The following is a 26,814-nucleotide window of genomic DNA, read 5'->3' as shown; positions in this document are numbered from 1 at the left end:
ATACCGAAATCAAGATAAGGTAAAAGGTATGCATTTTTTGCATACCGAAATTTTAGGTAAGGTATAAGGTATGAATAAAACATTAAGGTATACCGTACCCATCCACCCTTATCTACAATATGAGTTACTCAGTCTAGTCAAATTGAGCTGAACCTTTCTTGCCAAGATGATCCAAACTTTGTTAGAAAAAAAAAAAAAAAAATTCTTACCAATTCTAATTTTTTTTTTTACATTTTTTAATGTAATATAACTGCATAGTCTTTCCTTCAACAATTCTATTTCTTATCATTCACGTATAATATTTTTACATACTATTATTTTTAGTTTTCACATATATCTTATATTATTTATGTATTGTTTATATCAATTAGTTTAGAAAGTTAAGTAGATTAAAGAAATATCCTATTTTCAATGAATACATCTCACTATTAGTTAGGAAGAACAAATTTAAATGAAACACACCAAATAATACAGGATTCTCTTTGAGCTCGTTTGATGTGGGTTTTGTTTTTATCTTTTGGAATTTTACTTAGTTTTTTTTATTATAAATTCTCTTAAATTTTAAATACAAAATTATAATAATTTAATAAATTAAAAACTCAAATGACTTATTTTATCATTCGAACAGTTATTTTTTTTACCGAGTCTTTAAAATTTGGTATGAACTAAATATACGACCGAATTCGAATTTAATTTTCAGTTTTCGAATCGAATTTTAAACTTATTTGAATTTAAATACGGTTTTCAATTTAATTTTCGAGTTAGGAATTCAAAAATCAAACCGAAAACCAAATTTATTTTTTATTCTATTAAAAAAAATTGAATTCAGTTCGAATTGAATCGAAAATCAAAATCGAATTCGGTTCGATTTTATTAAAATTTATTTAAATTCGGTTCGATTTTTAAATTTACTATATAAAAAAAACTGAACAGATAAATTCAAATAACCTAGAGATCCATCCCCTCTTCTAGTCTAACGACAATAAGAAATGAATATTAACCTTAAGGTTCTAGGTTCGAGCAAGTCAGACGGTATGTTCTACGCAAAAAATAACCTAGAGATCCGATAAATTAAACGCGATAGCAATCCTAAATATTTAACAAATAAAAACAGCTGGTCACTAGCTAGTACAAACGCGTGCTTATGCATGGACCTAAATCTTTTGGTTTGGTTCATTTTGCAGTCTTTGATAATGAGAAAAACTAAATATTAGACCCCACAAAACATAAAAAAAGATTGTCTGATCAAAAGAAACCGCGTATGATAATGGAAGGGGAGAAATCTTAACAAAAGTGAAGTGTGTAGGGAATAATATGTTATATTTAAATTGAATTAAAAATTTAAAAATTCTCTCATATTCAACTTTTTAATCTATTTAAAAGGTGACGTCATTTCCTACCCATTATTATTCTTCACAATATTTTTTCACTGTATCGTTAGTTTATGATAATATAGGTGGTATCATTAAAATGTTTTCAAATTTAAATCATTTAAATTATGAATGAGAAGACAAGTTATTGGATTAAAATATATACTTAAAAATACTAATATTTAATAAAAAAATATAATTAAAAATATTTTAATTAATAAATTGATTAATTAATAGTTAAATAGTTATTTAAGGTTTGAATTTGAATCTTTTAATTAAGTTAGGCTCAAATTTTGAATTGAGTCAAATTAAACTTAAATTATTAAAATTTTAACACTTTAAAGTTTTTTTCTAGATAAGTATTTTTTTATTATAATATTTATTTTTTTATTTTTCTAAATAATTTAAAACAATTTTATAAATGAAATGACATTTATAAAAAAATTTAAAGTTATTTTTAAATGATTTTTTTTTTAAAGATCTATGCATTCAATTTTGTTAAGGATAATTTGGGTGAATAGAAATTGTATTATATATTTTTTTTTGAGAAAATTCGAATAGAAATATATATTATATTTTTATCTTACGACACCTAATGACAAAACTTTGTGCATATTTTATTAATTTAGACGTATTTATATTTTAAATTTAATATCATTTTGAGATATATATGTTTAAAACTATCGAATTCAGTTTAAATGCTTAAAAAATTTGTGATTTATAATAGTAGTTTAAAAATAAATAAAATATCGTTGCTATTTTGTTTTACAAATGTTGTAAATTAGTTAAGAAAAATGTTGTTAAAGTAAGAAGATGAGTACGGTTCGTTTGGGAAAAGTCTTAATTCAATACCTAAGATTATGATAATTAAAGCATCATAGACACAATTCAAAATTTCCTAACTTAAAATATCAATTGGGCCATTGATTAATATATTAATTTATTGATGAAAAGATAATTGTAATGAGTTATTTAAAAAAAAAAATAGACTTTATAGGAGTTATTTCAATAATTTTAGTTATTTGGCTTTATAGGAGTTATTTCAATAATTTTAGTTATTTGAAAAATAATAATTAATACTAATTTTGAAAATATATAATTAATTTTTTTTTATAAAAAGACTTAAGTGGTATTAATATATATTAATACAATAATCTTCTCTTCAACTTTAACGGAAATAAGAGAGGAATATTTTCAGTCTATCTGAGGTCATGAGTTTGAATCCATCAAGCACTTCGTTAAGTGTGTATTGTCTCATTTTTATAATGATATAATTTAAAATAGGAAAAAAAGTTCACTTAGCCGTATGTACTTGTATAAGTAACTCACTTAAACGTATGTACTAATAAACTGTCATTTAAACGTACGTACTATCAAAAATGGGTTCATTTAACATCTTTTAGTAATCATGGTTAACTTTTATTTTTAAATTTATACATTTATTAATTAAATATTAATATATTTTCTCTTTCTTTCCTTTTCATTTATTATTTCATTTATTACTAATAAATGAACCCTCTATTTTTTATCTTTTTTTTATAATTTTTTATTATTTCTAAATGAGTATTTATAATTGATTATTTAAATTATATATATATATATATATATATATATATATATATATATATATATATATATATATATATATATATATATAAAAAAGAGCCTTCATCATTAATTATTTTAACTCTATATTTCTTTTCTTTTTTATATATATTTTTTATATTCACATTAGTTATTAATTATTTTAAAATTGTTTGATCCCAATAATTTAATATAACTATAAAAATTCTTTCAAAAATAAAAATTCTTCAACACAAAAATAAAAATTCTTCAAAACAAAAATAAATTAATTAAGAATTAAATAATAATAAAAACTCATTCATCAAACACTAAAAGAGTAATAATAAAATATTAGACAAAACAATTCATTTATTACTAATATAAGTCGTGAATAAAAATTAAATAAAAAATTATTAATTTTATTTTTATTTATATTAAACTAAATAAGAATTTTTTTTTCATTTTTATTATATTAAATTAAATAAGAAAAAATCCTTCAAAAAAATATTACAGTAAAACATAAAACTCATAAATAAATTGTTAAATTTTTAAAAAAAAATGAGAATTTAAGAAATATGAGAAATAAAATCTAATAAAAAAAGAAGATGAAATGTAAAAGAGAAATTAATATTAAAATAATAAAAATTTAAGAATAAAATAAATTATCAAGTTTAATTAATGAAAAAGAAGGAGAGAGAAAATATATTAATATTTAATTAATAAATATATAAATTTAAAAATAAAAGTTAACTATGGTTATTAAAAGAGGTTAAATTAACCAATTTTTGATAATACATATGTTTAACCTTTTATTAGTATATAAAAGGTAAGTGAGCTAGTTATACAAGTAAGTGAGTTTTTTTTCCTTTAAAATAAAATATATTTTAATATTTTTATTAATGAATTAAGTGTTACGATAATAGAAATATGTGAAATAATATTTTTTTATATTTCATTCAGGATTAATATTGAAATTTGAGACTAAACTTCTTAATTAATTAATTAATTAACCACTTCTCTCCTAACTAATCTAACCCTTCTGCTTCACTTGCTCAACTCTTGCAAGCTGTTTTGACCTAATTGTTTTATTAAGTCCAACTCTTGACTATGATTGCATCATCAATAGTGACAAAATTGATCTTATCTTTTGTTAATTACTCTACGTGGATAAGATTTCACCCACTCAACCTCAATTCATTAAGCGAACATCATTTATGTATTTATTATAAAATAAAATTATTTCTACTCTTTTTTTTATATATATATATAAAGAAAAAAACATATCTAAACATTTAACTAATTAAATAAACCTCTTAGTTGTTTATTTATGTATTTATCATAACTAAAGTATGTTAAATAATTTAAGTCACTCACAAAAATTAATTTCAAGCATCTTCGCGACATTCTCTAGTTGTTTGGAGCATATTCTAGATTGCGAGTTAATCTCAATGCTAAAGTCCGTTTCAAAGCTTTTTGTGATCCGATAATCGCCAAAATAGAAAGAAAGTTACCAATCTTTAAGAGCAAGATGATTTCAAAAGTGTGGCGATAAAGATAGAAAAAAATATTTGTAAGTTTCTTTTGGGATCCTCTAAGTCATCCTTCCGTCATTTGATATTCGGCTACTATGATCATATGCAAGTATGAACATAATTAGTCTGGCTGGTTCACCAAACCTATTAACCGGAGAGTGAGATGCAGTATTTAGAGTGACATATCATTAATGTGGAAGTCTTTTCGTGGTGCAGATTTTCGGTTGACGATAACTCTTCAATTAGTTTTTGGGATGACGTATGGTGTAGTGTTAGAAGTCTTTCCTCATCGTACCTGGCCCTTGCCTCGATTCCCATATGTAGAGATGCTACAGTCAAAGATATATTTGACGCAAGTTCTAATGGTTTTGCAATGAGAATCAAGTATAGGAGAAAACTAAATACTGAAAAGTTAGTTTTACATGATATAGTGTTGAACTTGTTGGGGGCGTAAAGAGATAAATCATTATTTGTGTAATATTTTGCGTTGGAAAGATATTGATAATTTTAAGGTTAGTCATTATTATTTATTAATTGCGGAGAATTCTTATCACGATCTCATATGGGAGAGAAGTTGTGAGACTCTAAATTTCCATCGAAGATCTCGTTCTTTGGATGAAGTGTAATGCATGGAGGGATTTTGACAGATGATAAATGAATGAAAAAATGGTGTATTATGGCAAGTCGTTATAGAATGTGTCATAAAGAGGTGGAGTTGACACCTCACTTACTCTTACACTATGATGGAGTGATTGCGATTTGAAGCTTATTATAAAACATGACTGATATTCAGTGGGTTATGACAGAATCCATCGTTAGTTGTTGAGAAGTGTAGATAGAGCCTGTGAGTTCGGTTGGTCTGAGTCGTTGGGCCCATATTCTGCTTATCTTCTAGTGAACCAATTGGCTTGAAAGGAACTGTAAAACGTTCAATGATCGTTATCGACCGATGCGTTTAATTCATAATTCTATTATTATGAAAATCGAGGAGGTTTCATTGGGTAAACCAGTTGATACAGTTGGGGAACTCATTGATTTTCTTGAAGATTTCCGTACTCTTAAAATTTATTCTTTTTGTTTGATTATTGGTGAATTATTTTGTGTTGTGCTTTTTAATTTTTTTTTTTCAACTTATGTAATATTTTTTTGTCGTTGAGTTTAAACGAATCTCATTTATATCATTTTACTTGGAGCATTTAAAAAAATAAATAAACATCTTAGTTTTATATCTTTTATGTGTGTATATTAACTGAATTATTAATTTGATTACTTATTAAATTGTACAAACATAACCCTTTTGGCTTTTAGCTTGGATTTTTACATACACTCACATAACATTCGATTATGCATTTACACAACTTGTAATAATTATTTGCACATCCAGTGTTTCCTAATAATTAGGTGATTGAGAAGCAAATAAGTCACAAATAAATATTTAAACGAATGAATTAGCCGTGAATAAACTAAATTGAACAAGATTTAATAATTTTAATAAGTAAATTAAATAAAATTTTAAATAAGTTGAACAACTAAACATTACAAATATGCATCAAATTAAGATACAAATATGTTAATGACGGTGGCGGATTAGATAGGGAGTTGGTGTGCTCAATTTCACATTCAAGCCAGCCAGACAGCTGTTTTCACCACAACAAATTTTAATCTATATTTTTTTATTTTTAATATTTTAGACCCCGTACTCATTACCTTCCTTCTACCAACTCTATCTTTTCCAATTCCCATGTTTAATTAATTAGTTCACAAAACCTATATTTCTTTATATTTTCTTAGAAATTTTAAGCCTATTTTTGATTAATAAAAAATGATATTCATTAAGATCGATAGTTTAAGTGTAAGAGTCTTGTTCACGAGTTCGATTTCAAATAAGAGCGATTCATAATTATCGGGTCGCGCTAGTTTTTCAAATTAAGAAATAACAATTAGCTGAAAAAAAGATTATGTTGGTAAGAAAAAAATTGTGATATTTTATGATATATAATAAATATTGAATGTGAAATGCCTTGATCGGTGACCGGTTGCTAGTACGTATTGGTTAGAATTTATAGTAGTCAAAGTGTTGATGATATAATTCATAGAATTTTTTTAAAACGAATTGACTTTAAGAATTCCATTTTGGTGTTGAGAAATATTTAAACTAAAGTTTGGATCTATTTTTGTGTGATGAAAATAGTGGATTTCATTATAATTCAAGATATTTATTATTTCTTTGGTTTGCATATATACTAGGTTTAAAATTGTTAAAAAAATCTTAATTAAGAGATTAAAATTTCTTTTCCATCATAATACCTTCCTAAATTATAAATACATTTACAATGATTCAATGAATGAAAGTACATACTATTCTTTTTGAATTACTCCTAAATGAAAAATGTTTTATATTATAATAAATATTTTCTTTACAAAAATAATAATATATATTCAATAATGTTGACAATGTTTAGTTTTTCTAGAAGATACCACGAAACCAATTCTAACTTGTCTGCAACTTCTCTCTATAATTTTCCATTTTCCTTCCTATAAATACCACCCGCCATTATCAATCTTCTCCATCACAATTCACAACTTCTCTCTTTTCACAAACACATACACAAAGATGGTTGAATCATGGATATCTATTAGTTCTATAACAGCAATTGTACTTTCAATTGCAGCATGCACCCTCTTCATTTCTCCCTTCGCCGCCGCAAATTTCATACAAAGTGTAGAAATCACGTGGGGCGACGGCAGAGCCAACATACTCAACAACGGAGATCTCCTCACTCTCGCACTAGATCAATCCTCCGGCTCCGGCTTCCAATCCAAGAACGAATACCTCTTCGGCAAAATCGACATGCAAATCAAACTCGTCCCCGGTAACTCCGCCGGCACCGTCACAGCCTATTATGTAAGTCTTTTCATAAACCCAGTGAGAAAACAGAGTCTTGGTTTATATATATCTATTTAAGATGAACTTATTTGAAAATGGATGATGATGATGCAGTTGAAATCGCCTGGAACAACTTGGGACGAAATAGATTTCGAGTTCTTAGGGAATCTAAGTGGCGATCCATACATTCTTCACACGAACGTGTTCAACCAAGGAAAAGGAAACAGAGAGCAACAATTCTATTTATGGTTCGATCCCACCCTGGATTTCCACACTTACTCCATCCTCTGGAATCCTCAGCGTATAATCTTTTCAGTCGACGGAACTCCCATTAGAGAATTCAAGAACGCGGAATCGGTCGGAGTGCCGTACCTGAAGAGCCAGCCAATGAGGATATATTCAAGCTTATGGAACGCCGACGATTGGGCCACAAGAGGCGGCCTGGTGAAGACAGATTGGGCAAACGCTCCGTTTAAAGCATCGTATAGGAATTACAACGATTCAACCGCCTGCGTTTGGATGAATTCGGAAAAGAAGTCGTCTTGCGGCGACGTGTCTTCGGGCTCCGGCGGCGGCGGAAATGGGTGGTTGAATGAGGTGATGGATACGACGGGGGAAGAGAAGCTGAGATGGGTGCAGAAGAATTATATGGTGTATAATTATTGCACTGATATTAAGAGGTTTCCTCAAGGAATTCCACCGGAATGCAAAATGCAGTAAATTTACACTATATATATTTTTCAAGGCCAAGATTCTCAATTCTTTTTGTATGTAGTTGTAAGCTTCGGTTGAAAATCTTGTATGTTATATTTTGTATTTGCTACAAATAAAATTGTTTCTAATAAGAATCCTAAATATAATAAGAAATTGAATACTTTTCATTTAGGTGAGAAGAGCTAGATTCTATTAGGAAAAATTCTTTCATTGCGTAATCAAATTTTACATGTTCTTTCGTTATTACAATCTTATTTTATTTATTTATTTATTTTTTGGAAAACAGCTTAGCAACATTTTATTAAAAAAAATTACGTCAAATACCAGAAGGTACGCGCAAATTATCATTGGATCTCGGTTGTTTTTAACAACGATGACTATTCATTTAAGTCTTCGGGTAACACTACTAGGTCTTCAACAAGGTGGAAATTCTCATATTCTGTATGTACATGTTCTTGTGGCTCGAATGAGTAAGATTGTTTATATCGCTACGACTATAAATACTTTCTTCTTTATATTAACAAAACATCCCTTATTTTTCGATTGGGAAGTTTCAGGAAAGACCTATGTGGGGAACCAGTTTTGTTACCACCATACCTATTCGTGTAAATAGATTCAGCTACTCACATAGTTGGATGAGCTTTTGGCCAGATTTTCTAGTTTTGTTCTAAGTTACAGTATAAAAAAGAGGATGTTTAAGGGAAAATCCAATAAAAATAGTGAGACTGGGGTACTTAATTTCATCGATTGGTGGCTAATCAACTGGTTATTCAGGTTATGTCTACCCCAAAATGCGTATCAATTTTGATTGAGAAAATAGATAACCTTTTGAAAAATAGGCTACATCAATTCCCAAAAAATAACGTAACATACCCAAATCATTCATAGTGAAGCATTGTGCAAACTCATACTTCAATGATTCAATACCATCACTTATAATAATCATATCATCAATATACAAGGATAGAAGAATACGACCTTCCGATGTATGCTTGACAAATAAAGTCAAATCGTGATGACTTAAAAGAAAGCCAAGCAAAGTGATCACCATAGAGAATTTTTCAAACCAGGCACGTGGTGATTGTTTGAGACCATAAAGAGAGCTTTGTGAAGCTTGTAAACTTCACCAAACTGATGAGGAACACCTAGGAGAGACGTCATATAAACATCTTCATGAAGGTCACTATTCAAGGAAAACATTCTTCACATCCATTTGAGAGATTTTTCATTGGAAAATCAAAGCAACACAATTCAAAATGTGAACAATCTTCATTTTGTAACATGAGAAAATGTTTCCTCATAATCCATGTCATAGTCTTGAGAATAGAATTTAGCAACAAGTTGAGCCTTGTATCGCTCAATGGAACCATCTAATTATTTTTAATCTTGTACACCCGACGAGAGCCAATAACATGTTTTCTAGACAATAATGAAGTCAAATCTCATGTATGAGTCTCATGTAAAGTAGTAAGTTCCTCAGCCATATCAACCTACCAAATGAGATCACGAACTACCTCTCTATAGGATAAAGACTCAGAAAAATGATGAACATAAGTAACAAAGGAAATAAATCAAATATAATAAGAAGATTACTCAAATCGGGAAGTTTAGTAGACTTACGAATGTGAGTGGAGTGATGAAGAGGATGATCTGCAATCTCATCCGACAATTGGGCGGTCGTAAGAGTAGGAACATGGGAGGTGGATGCATTGTGAACCAAAGTATCAAATATATCTTCATCGGGCTCAATGTCAAAGGTATCAATATGAACTATATTTGCTTGGGTCATATGATGTGAACTAGTAGGAACAAAGAAGAATGAAATATGCTCTACAAACACAACATGACGTGAGACATACAACTTTTGACTAACTAGATCAAAACAACGATATCCCTTTTGACCAAGACCATAACCCAAAAAAACACATAATGAAGACCATGGAGACAACTTATTACGCTCAACATGTGGTTGAAGGATAAAACAAATACAACTGAAAATACGCAACATGGAATAATCAGGTGTGACCATATAATTTTTCAAAAGGGGACAAATCTAAACTATCAGATGATAGGATTATGTTGATCACATGAGCAACGATAAGAACTACTTCCCCCATAACTAGGGAAGGCAATGGGGCGGTTCGGGGCGGGGAATGCATTTACCGTCCCCGCACCATTTTAATTTCGGGGAATTTTTTAATACCATCCCCGCCCCGTTCGGTTTTTTTCGGTTTCGGGGAATCCCGCGGGGCACCGTTAATAATTATTTTTATTTAAAATAAAATAAAAATTATACAATAAAATTATATAAACAAGTTTTTTAATATAATATATATTATAATATATTAAAATTTATATTATTATAAAGAAATAACATTACTACTCTTATAAAATATAGTGAATAAATAAATATATTGATAATTTAATATATTTAATTATGTTTATGGTGTTCGGGGCAGATTCGGGGTAGATTCGGGGTGAAATCGGAGCGGGTCGGGGCGGGGGACACAAATACCATCCACGCCCCATTCCCATTCGGTTTCGGGGAAAAACCATCCCAAACGGGGCAATTCGGTTCGGTTTTCGCGGGGCGGTTTCAAATTGCCATCCCTACCCATAACACAATAGGAATTTTGATTGATAACATGAAAAAACGAGCTGTTTCAACAAGATTATGGTATTTTCTTCCAGCCACACAATTTTGCTAAGGAGTGTCGGTACATGAAGTTTGGTGAATGTTACCATTAGAGGCAAGTCATTGAGAAAAATTATTAGAAGTGTATTCACCCCCAAATCACACCTAAAACATTTAATGCTGAAGAGTGTATGTTCTCACAAGAGCTTAAGAATTGGTGACTATAGTAAGAAAATCAAACCTACGTTTCATAAGATAAACCCAAGTATAATGAGTGAAGTCATCAATATACAAAACATAATATCAGGAACCTCCTTTAGAGGAAACAAGAGAAGGTCCCCACACATCAGAATTCACGAGATCAAATAAAACAGTGGAAAAAGAAATACTTTTATCAAAAGGTAATGCTTAAAATTTAGCCAATTTGCAACCTCTACAATAAAAAATGTCATGACTTTCTAAATAATCCAAAATTCTAGTAGACACTAAAACTTTTAAACGAGATCCATAAACATGACCCAAACGGAAATTCCAATGGTAAAATTCCGAAGATGAATGATTCAAATGAAATGATGACAAGTCAATGATGGATGTATCAACATCTAATACTTTGAGTTCATCCAAAACATAATCTCCTCATTTCCTATGACCTGTCCTGAACACCTTCTACGACCGCGGGTCCTAACACAACAATTTCTAGAAGTAAACAAAATTGTGATACCAAAATCACACAATTGACTAATAGATGCAAGGTTTAAAGAAAGACTAACCAATTCCTGCCAATAACATTAGAGTACCATCGACATTAATGATGGAACATAATTAGTTGACATAAATTAGTTAATATCAGGAGACTATAATGAATGACACGTGAATCTAATATACATAAGGTAGACGATGTACCTTAATTACAAGACAATGACAAACCTTTATAAGAGGGGGCAGGCATGATGTGATGATGTGAGGTAAGGATAACAATGGGGTGGTTTAGGGCGGGGAATGTATTTACCATCCCCACCCCGTTTGGTTTCGGGGAATAACCGTGGGGTACCATTTATAAAATATTATTTTTAAAAAAATTTATAAATTATACAATAAAATTATATATACAGATTTTTTAATATAATATATATTGTAGCATATTGAAATTTTATATTATTATAAAGAAATAAACTTACAATTGTTATAAAATATAATGAATAAATAAATATATTGATGATTTTATATATTTAATTGTGTTTATAGTATTCGGGCAGAATTAGGATGAAATCGGGGCGGGGGACACAAATATCATCCCTACCTCATCCTCGTTCGGTTTCGAGGAAAACCCACTCCAAACGGGGTAATTCGGTTCGGTTACCGCGGAGCAATTTCAAATTTCCATGCTTAATGTGAGGTGATGAACTACTAAAACCACTCAAACATATATGGATCCAAGGTTGAAGAAACAATTGTATTACCGATATGCGGTGAGCAATAAGTGCATGGTGCACTTGGTGACGAACGTCGTTGTTGAGGTGATCATAATTGCTGTTTATTTTTACTCACCAATTTCCGACATTGAGCCTTCTAATGATCCTTTTGTTTGCATAATGCACATTCATTTAGAGAGGCCTTAGAAGAATGTCGATTTTGATTGCTAACAACAAAAATAGATGAATGCATAGGCATAAGAGGTCCCTTGTCTTCTTTAGACCTAAGTCAAATTTTCTTAGCTAGGAATTCATTGATAATATAGTCAATAGTACGAAGAGGGCAGCGATGTAGAGTTGTTCCACAAAATTCCTCAAAGTGTTTTGAAGGGCCATCAAGAACTACACTAAACATTGCTCTTCTCGACGAGCTATGTAGGGTTCAAATTTTTGCAATTCTGCAGATTTATTGAGGGCCAATTGATCTAAAAAATCAGACATGACAAAATAAAATTTCAGTATACTATTATTATTCCGCTAAAGTGAGTGAATGTTTGTCTCTAGCTGATCCTAATTAGCAAAATTCCAAAGCATATACAGTGTAGTAAGTTGATCTCAAACCTCCTTAGTTGTATCATATTTGGCCAACTAAATTTTAATAGAGTGGATAACAAAATTGGTAATCCATGCAATAATTTTTGAGTTATTTGTTTCCCGAGTATCAACCAAATCCTCATAATCACTCAAATTATCATCTACAGATTTGATCCGCACACTTGTTACATAATTTCACATAGATTTTTCCCGTAGAAAATTCTTCATAACATAACTCTAATATGTATATTTTTTGCCATCTAATTGAACACTAATGGACTGCAACGAATCATATTTACGACCAAATATGGTTGTAAACACTCAATTTTTCATCACAAAATTAAAATAAATCTGCCTAGTCTAATATGATAATCATACTTGATTATTGGATCGAGGGAGCAAAACTCAGAAAACTTTTCAGAATTGGCCTAGAAAGACCCTTGAATAGCGATTCAAATGCGTACTCGAGCTTCAGATGTTTTAATACCTTTAGAATGACCGATCTGAAAAATTATGAAGTTTGAGTATAATATTGATGTTGAACAAAATGTACTGAACAACCAACTCGGGGCTTGTTTGTGCATCTAAATACCATTTTCATAAACAAATGTGAATTTGGGAGACCTAATATAATTAGATTCATCGGTTCGAAAAATGATGAATTTTGAGTATGTAGGCCATCCTAGTGAATTAAAATGCCTTCTAGAGGTCTCTAGTATGTAGGCGAGCCTCCTCAATGACAAAATCCAATCCTTTGAGGCAATGGCGAGGTGAGACTAAGCTCCATCGGAAACTTCCCTTCTACATCATAAGAATAATGCATGTCTCTGTTCTTCGACAATGAATTATAACTACATTCGGACATGATATAGACGACGCGGGGCGAGCTGATTCTGAGGCGACTTCCGAGCAGGCGCTGTCCGGTCTTCAAGAGCATCTTTATGCGACGTTAGGAACTAGCGAGCATTGCACTAGTAAAAAAATGGTCAAAACCGAGAGTGAAAACTCTCGGTTTTGACCCTATAACTTTCGGTATAGACCAAAATTCGAGAGTTAAGGTAACTGTCGCCATCCCTCAGTATTGACTCCGTCGTTAAAAATAATTGTGTATTTACCGAAAGATGTCCTCTAGTTCTCGGGTTTTCTTCAAATGAGAAAAACCGAGAGTTATTGAATGAACCTTCGGTTTTTCCTTTGAAGAAAAACCGAGAGTTATTAGCTTAACCTTTCGGTTTTTCCTTTGAAGAAAAACCGAGAGTTATTAGCTTAACCTTCGGTTTTTTCCTTTTAAGAAAAACCGAGAGTTATTAGCTTAACCTTCGGTTTTCCCTTTAAAGAAAAACCGAGAGTTATTAGCATAACCTTCGGTTTTCTCTTTAAAGAAAAACCGAGAGTTATTAGCTTAACCTTCGGTTTTTCCCTTTAAAGAAAAACCGAGAGTTATTAGCTTATCTTTCGGTTTTTCCCTTTAAAGAAAAACCGAGAGTTATTAGCTTAACCTTCGGTTTTTCCCTTTAAAGAAAAACCGAAAGCTTCCATTTAACTTTTGGGTTTTCTCTTAACAATTTACAAAATATCCCTATTGTTTTGTGCTCAACCGAAACCCCATACCGAAACCTAAACCTGTTCAGCCAAATCAATCAATTCATAAAACAAAATCATCATTCCAAAATTCTCCAATCAATCATCCCAACAACATGTTTTACATTAAACCATTAAACATATTCAATCAATTCATATAGTCGAAACGTCTTAGAACTAGCTGGTGGGGGGAGGGGGTGGTTGATATTGCCGCATAAACATTTCAAAACTCTCTAATCTTGCATTCAATTCTAACCTTTCCTTCTCCTGTTTTGCACTTTCCCTATCCATTCTTGAAATCAATTCTACCTTTTCCGCTTGGATTTGATTAATCTTTTGTGTTTTTTCTTCATCCCTTTTCTTCAATTCCTCAAGTTCCATCGCCATTATTTGATTCTCCTCAAACAATCGATCAGTGGCTCGTTGAGAATTGTTAGAACTTCGTAGATCCTGACGAAAGTGTGTGGGTCGGACGCCTGATCCCATACCGAATACTCCCCCATGTTTTTGGCGTCCGAATACTCTCTCCGTCAACTCAAAGTCTGATATTTCCGGTTCGTTACTTAGAACTTCCTCCATCTCAACCTGCAAATTTGAAATAATTTGTCAATTATATAATAATTTATAAACTAGTTATAAGTAATTTAATTAAATTCAATTCACTTACAATTTTCTCTTGAACGCGGTCGTCCGGGACGGGAGTTGGGTTTTCTTTTGTCGGTTTTGGGGTACGGGTCCTCTTGAACACTTCAACGACAGATGGAGCCCGTCCCATTTCAATCGCCTGTTGAAAAAAAATTATATAACTCATAACAATCTCTATATTAAGTTATTATATAACTCATAACAATCTTACCAACTCTTCTTCAATTTGAGCAAACGGTCTACTTCCCGTATGATGCGGGAATTTTAGCTGCTTTCTGTTAGCTATATTTGTGCTACTATTTTTCTGAAATTCAAATAAAAAAAATTGAAGTTAGAATAACTAATATCATATTTTATTTGAATTATGAAACCGTACCTTAAATTTCTCCGTAAAGAAATGGTTGCGACACACAAACTCCCAATCATCTCGATCGTAGTCTGGTGGAGGATTGTCAAGTACCGCGGCCTCGTCTCCTTTATGGATGCAGATATATTCCTTGTGCAAATCCGAGCGCCATCTATCCCATATCTGTCTGACGTGTCCCATTGCGGTCTTTCGAAAAGAATCAATAGGACCATTAGTAGCCTCGAACGGATCCTGAAAATAAAAACATTCAAATGTTTTAAAATAATTATTGAATGATCAATGTATAATTAATTAATCTTTACCTTCACAGCATTCCAAATGTAATCCAATTGGTCAGCACTTAATGCCTTCCACTTCAAAAGACGGTGCGAGACGGCTGAGGGATCCCGCACAACCGACGCCACATGTCTAGACCACCTTGTTCTTCCAACGTCAACACCGCCCGACCTCCCAGGAATCCTTGTCCCCGCTGGTCTCTTAGATAACGCAATATTCTTGTTTTTCCCTCGTCTCTTGCGGGCACAAGATTTTCAAAATAGATCAAATTCATAATCAGATATGTGAATCAATTCAAACTATAACTAATTGTAAACAAGTTACCTGTCGATGATGGGTCGGGAGTCGATCCATGCTCCTCCTCTTCATCCACGTCCTGAGGGTCCTCGTGACCCTCGTCGTCAGCCTCATCGTCCTCATCCCCCACATTAGCAAACGTACTCTCTACAAACTCTTCTGCCTCAGTAGCCTCAACATCCTCGTCTGCTGGGGGAGCAGTAGCTATCGGGACTACAACAATAGGTGGTGCATCTCTAGTAGACGATTCTCGGAGCCTTAAGTTTTCTGATTATGCAATGAGGTTCTGGTACGGCTTTAAGAGTTTGCTGGGTGTTTTCCTCATACTCCACCAAGGTTCTTTACTACCTTTAGACATTCTTAATGCATACCATTAATAAATGAGCGACTAATTGAAATAAAGTAGTAATAAGAAATAATATAAAGTAAATAACATATAATCTACCTAATTAATCTGATCTATATATTTGTAAACCGCGGTTTTATTTTTGTCACAATCTTCCAACCGGGTCGGGCTGACATATCAAGGGCGTAGAAGACTTGTTTTGCTTGACTCGCCAATATATACGGGTCTTGACTTTGGGTTTTTAAAAATCGGTTTACATTTATACTTACGAAGCCATATTTATCCACTTTCACTCCTAGTTCCCCCGAGTGTGTATCAAACCACTTACACTTGAATAAAACAACTCGTTTGTGAGAAAAATATTGCACTTCGATTATATCTGTTAAAACTCCGTAGTATGACATAGTTTCAGACCCATTGAACCCTTCAACAACCACCCCACTATTTTGAGTTGTCAAACCTTCGTCGTGTTTTTCTGTACAAAATTTGTATTCGTTTACTTTACACCAAACATACATAGACGAGTACATACTTGGACCTTCTCCTAAGATCTTGAGGTCTCTTGATATGTCGTTAAATTCGGTTAATTGAGCAACCTATACATACATTTACCCGACATGTAGTTGTTAAAATAAATATAAAGAGTTAGAATATATGGTTTATAATGAACTCACTCTATGTTTGAAATATGCGGCAAACGTTTCTCCACGAGACTCGTTGTTATTGCAATACTGCATGTAATCTCTGCAAATAGGTCGAATATTAAATAGCATACTTTTTAATGCTAATTAATAACAGCAACATAGAATCTTACATGTAAAAAGGTTCAGCTTCGGGGCAATTTTTCAAAATGTATGAATGAGCTGTCACTCGATCGATATAATCCAAGTTGTATATTTTTCCGTTAGAAAGGTCTTCCAACGATGAAAATATAGAAATGCCCGAGATTTCAGTTTGTGCATTTTCTTGCTCTTCTTCCTCCATATACCTTGCACATAAACTAATACTCTCATTTACAAGATAGCTCTCGCTTATAGAGGCTTCTGGGTGGTTATTATTCCGCAAATATCTTTTCATTGTACTCATGTAATGTTCAAACGGATACATTCATCGATACTGAACAGGTCCCCCAAGCAAAGCCTCAAATGACAAGTGAACTGGGAGATGCATCATGATGTCTAAAATTGACGGCGGAAAAATCATTTCAAATTTGCAGAGTGTCAATGTAATATCCATGTACAATTGTTCGAGGTCCGCTTGAATCAACTCTTTGAAACACAACAACCGAAAGAACCGAGACAAATTTACTAACGCATCATACACATTATCTGGAAGTAATCCACGGGTTGCTAAAGGAATAAGATATTCCAACAAAATGTGACAATCATGAATCTTTAATCCCGAAATCTTTTTCTCTTCCAAATTTACACAACCACTGATATTTGAGCAAAAACCATCAGGCAACTTGAGATCTTTCAAGAATTTCCAAAAACGTTTTTTATTATCGGATGTCAAAGTGAAAGGAGCTTCTGGATAATGAACCACTCTTTCATCATTTATAGGATGTAACCATGACTTTATGCCTAATAGTTGTAAGTCTTTACGCGCTTTAGGACCATCCTTCGTCTTCTCTTTCACATTCATTATTGTTCCCAACACGCTATCACAAATATTTTTCTCAATATGCATCACATCCAAATTATGTCTCAATAATAATGATTTCCAATAAAGCAAGCGGAAGAAAATGCTCAATTTGTTCTAATTGTCTCCCCGCGTTTCATGATATATATTGGTTTTCTTGCTTAGATCCGTACTAAGAATTATGTCTTCTAGGTCTCGTGCTTGCTCGTAACTTTCTTGACCCGTTAACAATCTAGGGGGCTCTCCATAATCAGTTCGACCATCCAACGACTCTTTATCCCTTCTGTATTTGTGCTTCGGTGGAAGGAAGCGTCTATGACCCATGTAACATTGTTTGGAACCATGAACCAATCGAAGAGATACTGTGTCGTTGTTACAACAAGGACAAGCAAATTTACCTTTCGTACTCCAGCCCGATAAATTCGCGTATGCGGGAAAGTCGTTAATGGTCCACAACAACGCCGCTCGCATGTTAAAGTATTGCGAGGTGTGTGCATCAAACGTTCTCACACCAGTTTGCCACAGTTCAGTCAACTCGTCGATCAATGGCTGGAGAAATATGTCAATCGCATCTCCCAGACTCTTTGGACCCGGAATTAACGTAGATAAAATAAAATTGCTAGAATCCATGCAAGTAGAGGGTGACACATTATAAGGAACAAGAATACCGGCCAAACACTATATGACTTTTTTCCATTTGCAAATGGTTGAAATCCATCGCTTGATAAACCTAGTCTTACGTTTCGAGATTCAGACGCAAAATCTTTATAATTTTCATCGAACGTTTTCCAGGTTAAGGAATTAGCGGGATGTCTCAACGTATCACTATCAACTCTTCCTTCTTTATGCCATCTCATCATTGGAGCCGTTTTTGAGGACATGTATAGTCTTTGCAGTCTTGGTATTAGAGGGAAATATCTCAACACCTTCTTTGGAATGAATTTCCCATTTTGCTTCTCTCGAACTGTCACACTTGTTTGGTCGACTTTCCATCTTGAAAGACCACAAACTCTACAAGAATCTTCATTTATGTCGTCTTTCCAAAATAACATACAGTTGTTCCTACATGCGTCTATCTTGTCATACTTAAGCCCGATATCAGTAATGGATTTTTTACTTTCGTAGTAGGAGTTTGGCAATTGAGCGTCAATCGGTAATATGTAGTCTTTAAGTAGACGCAACAACATATCGAACGAAGAATTTGTCCATTGACAGACATTCTTTATGTGAAGTAGTTTCAATAGTGCCGATGATTTCGTTATTCGAGCACCTTCATACAATGGCCGTTTGGAATCATCAAGCAATTTATAAAATCTCTGCGCATCTTCGACTGGTTCATTGTTGTTCGGGACATCATTAACGTTGGAGAACATATCGTTTATGAAATTGTGCATATAACGTTCTTCATTGACCTCTTCGTTAACTGTATTATTCGTCTCCATTCTCGGATCGTTGAATTCTGGTACGGCATCCTCTGACTGATCATCATCATCATCATCGTAGTCATCGCCATCTTCATCGACATCTTCATTAACCACTTGAGTAGTACGTCTTTTTTCTCCATGACAATACCTGTACTCATAATGCACATTTATTCCATAAATGATGAGGTGAGTCTTCACTTCGTCTATTTCCATAAACGGCGTGTTCAAGCATTTCACGCAAGGACATTTCACTTTTTGTCGGGATGTACTCCTAACAGCAAACTCGAAGAATTTGTCAACACCTTCCTCGTAATCTAGATGATCTCGACGTAAGGTCATCCAGCTTTTATCGGGTACTTCTATCTTTCTAATAAAATGGAAAACAACCCACATTATTATTTACTTAACTTTGTCTAAATTAATTAGGATTACATATTTCTAACATAATCTCTACATATCCAACCAAAATTCCACCGTAAATCTAGCATACATATAATCTAACATTATTTCATTCTTACACATTTCAAACCAATCAATTATAATCCAACATAATTTTATTCATACACAATTCATTCCATATATCAATTCCAACCTAAAATGAAATCTAATTCAAACTCAATCTAATTCAACATTTCAAACATAATCTAACATAATTAATCAACCCAAACATAAATCAAACTTAAGTCTCAGATTAAAATCTAACATAAATCAACCCTAAACATAAATCAAACTTAAATCTAACATTAAAATCTAACATAAATCTAACATTAAATCTAACATTAAATCTAACATAAATCAAACATTAAATTACTAACCTAACCATATAATAAAACAACAATAACTAACCTTGCACAAAAAGAGCAACGAAGAAGAAGAGCGAGCGGTGTACGTAGATCGAACAATAATAAACCCTATTAATCAAACAATAAAGTATGAATCAAAAACCAAATCCAACAATTCATACAAAATTAACTCAAACCAAAATCAAAATAAAAATCAAACCAATCTAAACTAAATCAAACCAAAATCAAACTTCAATCCAACCAAAATCAAACCAACATCAAACCAATCTAACCTAAATCAAACCAAAATCAAATTTCAATCCAACCAAAATCAAACCAACGTGAAACCAATCCAACCTAAATCTAACAAACATCAAACCAATCTAACCTAAATGAACAATAATCAATGCATTCACAAACTCATAAACAAACAATAATAATCAATTCATTATTCAATACATGACTCTAACCTAAAGTTAACCAAAATCATACCAAAAACAAATAAAAATCAAACCAAAACCTTAATTTAAACAAGATCTAATCTAAATCAAAATGCAATCAAACAAAAATCCAAATTCTAACCTAAAATTCATACCTAAAATTCATACATACAAATTCAAACCTAAAAATCTAACATAAACTCCAATCATAATTCTAATAAACCTAAATTTCAATTCATATATATATATATAACTGATTACCTTTGGTCGGAGGAGAAGAGCGGCTGAAGGAGGAGAAGAGCGGCAAACAGGAACAGAGGGCGTCGGTCGGTGGCGGCGGCGTCGTCGTCTGTCGCTCGTCGTCTTGGGTCGGCGGCGTCCTTGGTCGGCGGCGTCTTCTATCTGGCGGCGTCGATTTGGGGGTGGCGGCGTCGATTTGGGCTAAGGGGGCGGAAGAGAGAAGCGGGAGCAAAAACGGTGAAAGAGGAAATGGGAAGAAGAAAAGGGGAAAAGGGTTTTAATTTTTTTTATTAAATTATTACCGAAAGTTTAAATAAAACTTTCGGTTTTTACATTGATCAAAACCGAAGGTTTTAATAAAACTTTCGGTTTTTGATCAATGTAAAAACCGAAGGTTTTATTTAAACTTTCGGTTTTATCAATGTAAAACCCGATGGTTAGACTAAAAACTTCGGTTTTCATTTTCATATTTCCGAGAGATGTCAAATAATCTCTCGTTTTTGATAACTAATTCCGAGAGTTATATAATAAACTTTCGGTTTTACAATTTGACAAAATTTTAAATTCATTTGTTTATCACTTTCTAATAACATTGAACATCATCAATTTAACTCATTTGATATCCTTAAAACATTTCCCAATACATATGATCAAGCATTACACAAATACATAAGATAATCAAACACAAACATTCAAATACACTTCTCTATATAATCAAACACATTCATAAACATTTTAACATTAAACACAATATTAATTTTTAAAATACAACACACAATAGATTATATTAGTTAGGAGTCTATATGTGAAGGTAAAAAACACTATAATTTAAAAAATGAGAAGTGATATTTCCGAAAGTTTTATCATTAATTTCCGAAATAGCTATCAAAACCGAAAGATTTAGATAACACTCTCGGTCTTGGAAATGGTAAAACCGAAAGTTATATTATTAACTTTCGGTTTTTGATGGTTATTTCCGAAAGTTCATTATATAACTTTCGGAATTATCACTTTACCAATTGTTAAATTCATTTGTTTATCACTTTTCTAATAACCTTGAACAACATTAATTTAACACATTTGACATCCTTCAAATATTGCATAATCCATATGATCAAACATTACACACATTCATAAGATAATCAAACAAAAACATTCAAATACACTTATCTATAATAATCAAACACAATCATAAACACTTTAACATTAAACACAATATTAAATTTTAAAATATAACACACAATAGATTATATTAGTTAGGAGTTAATATTATTGGGTTAAAAACAAAATAATTTAGGAGTTAAGATATTTTTAATCTAAGGCAAAACCGAAGGTTTATTTGAAAACCTTCGGTTTTTACCCTTCCCCACACTTAGAAAATTTTAAGATATTTTTAATCTAAGGGAAAAACCGAAGGTTTATTTGAAAACCTTTGGTTTTTACCCTTCCCCACACTTAGAAAATTTTAAGATATTTTTAATCTAAGGGCAAAACCGAAGGTTTATTTGAAAACCTTCGGTTTTTACCCTTCCCCGCACTTAGAAAATTTTAAGATATTTTTAATCTAAGGGCAAAACCGAAGGTTTATTTGAAAACCTTCGGTTTTTACCCTTCCCCACACTTAGAAAATTTTAAGATATTTTTAATCTAAGGGCAAAACCGAAGGTTTATTTGAAAACCTTCGGTTTTTACCCTTCCCCACACTTAGAAAATTTTAAGATATTTTTAATCTAAGGGCAAAACCGAAGGTTTATTTGAAAACCTTCGGTTTTTACCCTTCCCCCACACTTAGAAAATTTTAAGATATTTTTAATCTAAGGGCAAAACCGAAGGTTTATTTGAAAACCTTCGGTTTTACCCTTTAGATTTTTTAAAATAGGGTCAAAACCGAAGGTTTTGAAATAAACCTTCGGTTTTGGCCATGCTGTTTTTTTTAAAAGATTAAAAGTAAACAAATAGAACATATAATTAATTAACAACATATTCAAACCAAACCAAACCAAACCAACCAAACATAATACTAATAATTCATGAATATTAAAACAAAACACATACAAATATTGTCATCGTTCGTACGGAATAACTAATAAAAACATAATAAATCTAGAAATTAATTAATTATTAGATGGGGTGGAAGGAGGGGGTGGTTGATTCAGTCGACTCCTCAACACCACAAGTTCCTGTTCGAGATTCTCTAATCTCTGGGCCATTTCGGCCCTGTCGGTTTTAATTTCACTAAGTAAACGACCTCTTTCCGCATCCCTTAATCGGATTTGTTCCATTTCCAGCGTCATTTGTCTTACCTCTTCCTCACGTGCTGCAATTTCTGATTGTGCTATCAGATTCTGGTAAAACGGATGCAGTTTCTCCGGTGTACGCCGAAGTCTCTTCCATGTCGAATCACCCATATCCTAATTGCATTTTCAGATATATGTATATATATATTAATCAAAAAAATAACGTAAACTAGCATAAATCTAGATCTATAATATATATATATATAAACTTAAGAAATCTAAATCTTATAATAAACAAAACAAAAAAAACCAAATGAAACAAATTACCTGAACGAGAGAGGAGAAGAAGAGAAGAAGAACCGGCTTGGAGGAGGCAGGCGGCGGCGGCGCGGAAGAGAGAGAAAGGAGAGATGAGTGAAATGAAAAAGAGAAGGGTTAGGGTTTGTATTTATAGAGGTTGATGCCGAAGGTTTTCATAAAACTTTCGGTTTTGATATTAGTCAAAACCGAGGGTTTATTAAAGGCCCTTCGGAAAAAACCATTACAAAATTTAGAATTTTTATTTCATGAGCAAAATCGAAGGTTCTTTATCAAACTTTCGGAAATGAACTTTTCAAAAAAGGCAAAACCGAAGGTTCTTTGAATAACCTTCGTAATTAAAAAACCAAGGGAATTCAAAACCGAAGGTTTTTACAAAAACCTTCGCAATTAACCCACATCCAACACTTAGAATTTTTTTGGGTTTTTTGGGAATGTAAAAACCGAAAGTTCTTTGTAGAACTTTCGGTAATGATTAATAAAACCGAAGGTTTTACACCCCTCTCGGAATCTATTTTTAATACCGAAGGATTTGTTCCTCTCGGGAGTATTTAGGAGAGTTTTACAAAACCTTCGGTAAAAACCGTCGGTAAAGGTCATTTTTTTACCAGTGTTGGAAGAGAACACGAGGAAGTCGATGAAGTCCCTTACAACCTTTTCAATTTTTATTTTTATTTTGATATCCTAAAGTTATGAGGGATGTTCACTTAGGCCCCCAGACTTTATATTGACTAACGAGGTTTGTCCATCCAGTTAGTTGTTCCGGTATGGGCATGCGCGCGTGGCTTCGTTGCATCCGGATGCATGAGAGAATTTGGGTTATTGGATGAAGACTGAGAGCTGATCTGATGGTCCAAATTTCTACTGCAAAGATTAAAAATAATTTATACTACACATGATCATCAACTTTATTTGTAATAAAAAAAGTTATTTAAAATTGATTTTAATTCCCTTTATATGTTTTCTTCACACAAAATTTCCCAAAAAATATTTTTAGAATTATAATAAAAATTATGATCATATTTTATTTCTTGGGTATTTTAGGGAATTTTTGGGGTATTTATTTAATTGTTTGAAGTAATAAATTAAACATAATTAATGATTTAATCACAATTAAATATTTTTAAACCTCTTCTTTGGTCCAGTTTGGGTAAAATAAATACAATATTTTATCCTCAAATTATTTTTGGGATTTTGAATAACTTTCCTAATTAGGATTTAATTATCACAATAATTAACCCTTAATTATGTTTTAATTCGTTCTTTGAGTTATTTAAATATTAAAATTCAAAATATTATTTGAATATTATTAAAAATAATAATATTATTTGAAAATTAGGGTAAGTCAAATTTTCATGCTCACACTTATGTTAAAAATATTAGTCATTATGTTGATTGACTAATTTAGTTTGATATAACTTCTCAATTGATCACATATTGTACTAGATAATAGCAATTACAGAATTACAAGTTTTATCCTTCAATCACTCTAAATAAACTTAATTGTTTTTCACTTTCAACATCACAAGAAGCTAGTTACTTCTTAGTTTTTCAGAAAAAAACCTTTCATTGATCATTTTAATTATGGTTTTACACAATTATTCTTTGATTTCGGTGTTAGTTTAGGTATATTGGTCAAGTTCATTGCGTAGTGATTTTGGTGCTAAATCACTACGAGATTTGTTGTACCTTGGGAGACAACCATCTGATAAACTCCAACACAAGAAGGGAACGGTGTAACTATTTTAAAAGAAATGTGTTAAACACATGCCTTGAATCAACATTTGATTTCAGTAAATTTGTATCTTTTAATATTATAGTTTATTCAATTTCTTTGTAATATTATACTTTTATATTTTTTGTGATTTCAAGACAATATTACTAACAATCTTAAACAAGTTCGTGTGCTTTCATTTAATTATTTACTAGCTTGTGTTGTCAAAAATTATTGACTTTGATGTTTTAGGAAAAATAGTTGAGTTATAAAAGAAAATATGAAGAATAAGTTTTCTCCGATAAAAGACAAAAGGTCATAAACAACGATAGGACAATTAAATGGCATATTGGTGCAGTGGTTTGAAGTTTGGACGCAAGGGTGCATGACAAAAGGCATGTCCCCTGTTCGAATCCATTCCCGTTACTGATTTGTTTTGTAGAAATCCAATATGATACAATGACTTCAGCCAACATTCACTTCAGCCTAATGTTGGAGATGAATGATTCATTTTGTATATTTGTACATGTATATTCATTCTTGTATTTAATTACTTATATGTTATTATGGTCACACAAATGTGGGAAATCATCTTTAGTACTAAGATTAGCATGGTAGGACAATTTAAATAAAAGTTTAAAAACACATAAAAAGTAAATTTAAAATAAATATTTTCTAAAAGGGAAAAAATCTTTAGCTGGACTTGCATTTATGCCTGCATGGTTTGAACTTGACCCATCTGGCGTTCATATTCCGTTAGCAGTAATTGGCCAATCGCTGGAATTTATTTTTCAGTATTCCCAGGGGTTTGATTACCTCCTCATGTTGTACCCATGTAGTTAGGTCGATCCTCTTTAGAGTCTTCGTTGAGATAAAATTCTTCTTGATCTTTTTGACCAGTAGGGCATGAATTAATTGGAGTGACAATAACCGGGATTGACTGGTTAGGAAATCGAGGAGAAAAAGATATGTTTTGGGATGTAGACGAAATTTATTGATTAGCTAAAGAACTTGTGATCAATGCGAGTTACTCTGTTACATGTTACAACTATGCCTTCATTTCCTTGAATTTGGTCATTGAGGCCATTTAAGGTACGGAGAGTTCTTGGCCATCTGGTGGCATATACAACGTCTGATTTTGGATCTCTCTTTCTGATGGCAGCGTCGGCTCGTCGCAATAGTGTACTATTGCTAAAAGAAAGCGTTGAAGGTTACAAATGCAATGCATATGTATATAAAACGAATCCTAGAGAATGAACATCTCTTTTTGCGATTCGATTAAAAACATAGAGTTGTTGTATTCACATACTCACTTAGTTTGTTAAAGACAAGAATATCTTGTTGATATTTTTTCAGAGAGAGTCTAAAAAGAAAAAGTATTGACAGAGGTCACAGGCTTTAGGTCCATCTGTAGCCTGTTTCCACACTAGCAACTTCATCCTCTTCATTTTCTTGGACCTGCTCATACTCTTGAGAATGACATTCAGGTACATTCTTCGCTTTTGTAGGATGTTCATTTGGAAGGCGTCGTGCCATTTTTCCAGATATCCTACACAGGTCATGTGATCGATTGGCCTGTCCACAGCAAAGACAACTTCTATATAGTTGTAGCATAATTGTTTGAACAAGTTATGAGTGTAATAACATGTAACCCATTCCAATCCCAAGAGAAAAATTATGGGCATGTTGTCCATCATGAATGTCATTTTCTTGATGGTGTACTAGGGTACGATTTCCCTAATTTTATCATTTCTTTGTACAAGGGCTCCAAAAATGGCTTCATTCATTTTTCGATACTA

General features: G+C 32.1%; 1 protein-coding gene across 1 annotated transcript; it reads left to right on the top strand.

The window, feature by feature from the left end:
* The first annotated feature begins 7,051 nt into the window (after positions 1-7,051).
* On the top strand, positions 7,052-8,138 carry LOC124941737 (probable xyloglucan endotransglucosylase/hydrolase protein 23). Its single transcript, XM_047482086.1, has 2 exons — positions 7,052-7,370; positions 7,467-8,138. Exons 1-2 carry the CDS (start codon positions 7,080-7,082, stop codon positions 8,070-8,072), a joined length of 897 nt encoding a protein of 298 aa, XP_047338042.1. The 5' UTR covers positions 7,052-7,079; the 3' UTR covers positions 8,073-8,138.
* The last annotated feature ends 18,676 nt before the right edge of the window (positions 8,139-26,814 follow it).

Source organism: Impatiens glandulifera, chromosome 6 (genome assembly GCF_907164915.1).
Source record: "Impatiens glandulifera chromosome 6, dImpGla2.1, whole genome shotgun sequence".
Taxonomy (NCBI): Eukaryota; Viridiplantae; Streptophyta; class Magnoliopsida; order Ericales; family Balsaminaceae; genus Impatiens; species Impatiens glandulifera.
The sequence above is the reverse complement of the archived record's forward strand: the minus strand, read 5'-3'. Positions and strand labels throughout refer to the sequence as shown.

Coding starts and splice junctions, on each gene's coding strand:
- LOC124941737 (XM_047482086.1), top strand. CDS start 7,080: ATGGTTGAATCATGGATATCTATTAGTTCTATAACAGCAATTGTACTT. Junction 7,371..7,466: donor GCACCGTCACAGCCTATTAT/GTAAGTCTTTTC, acceptor ATGATGATGCAG/TTGAAATCGCCTGGAACAAC.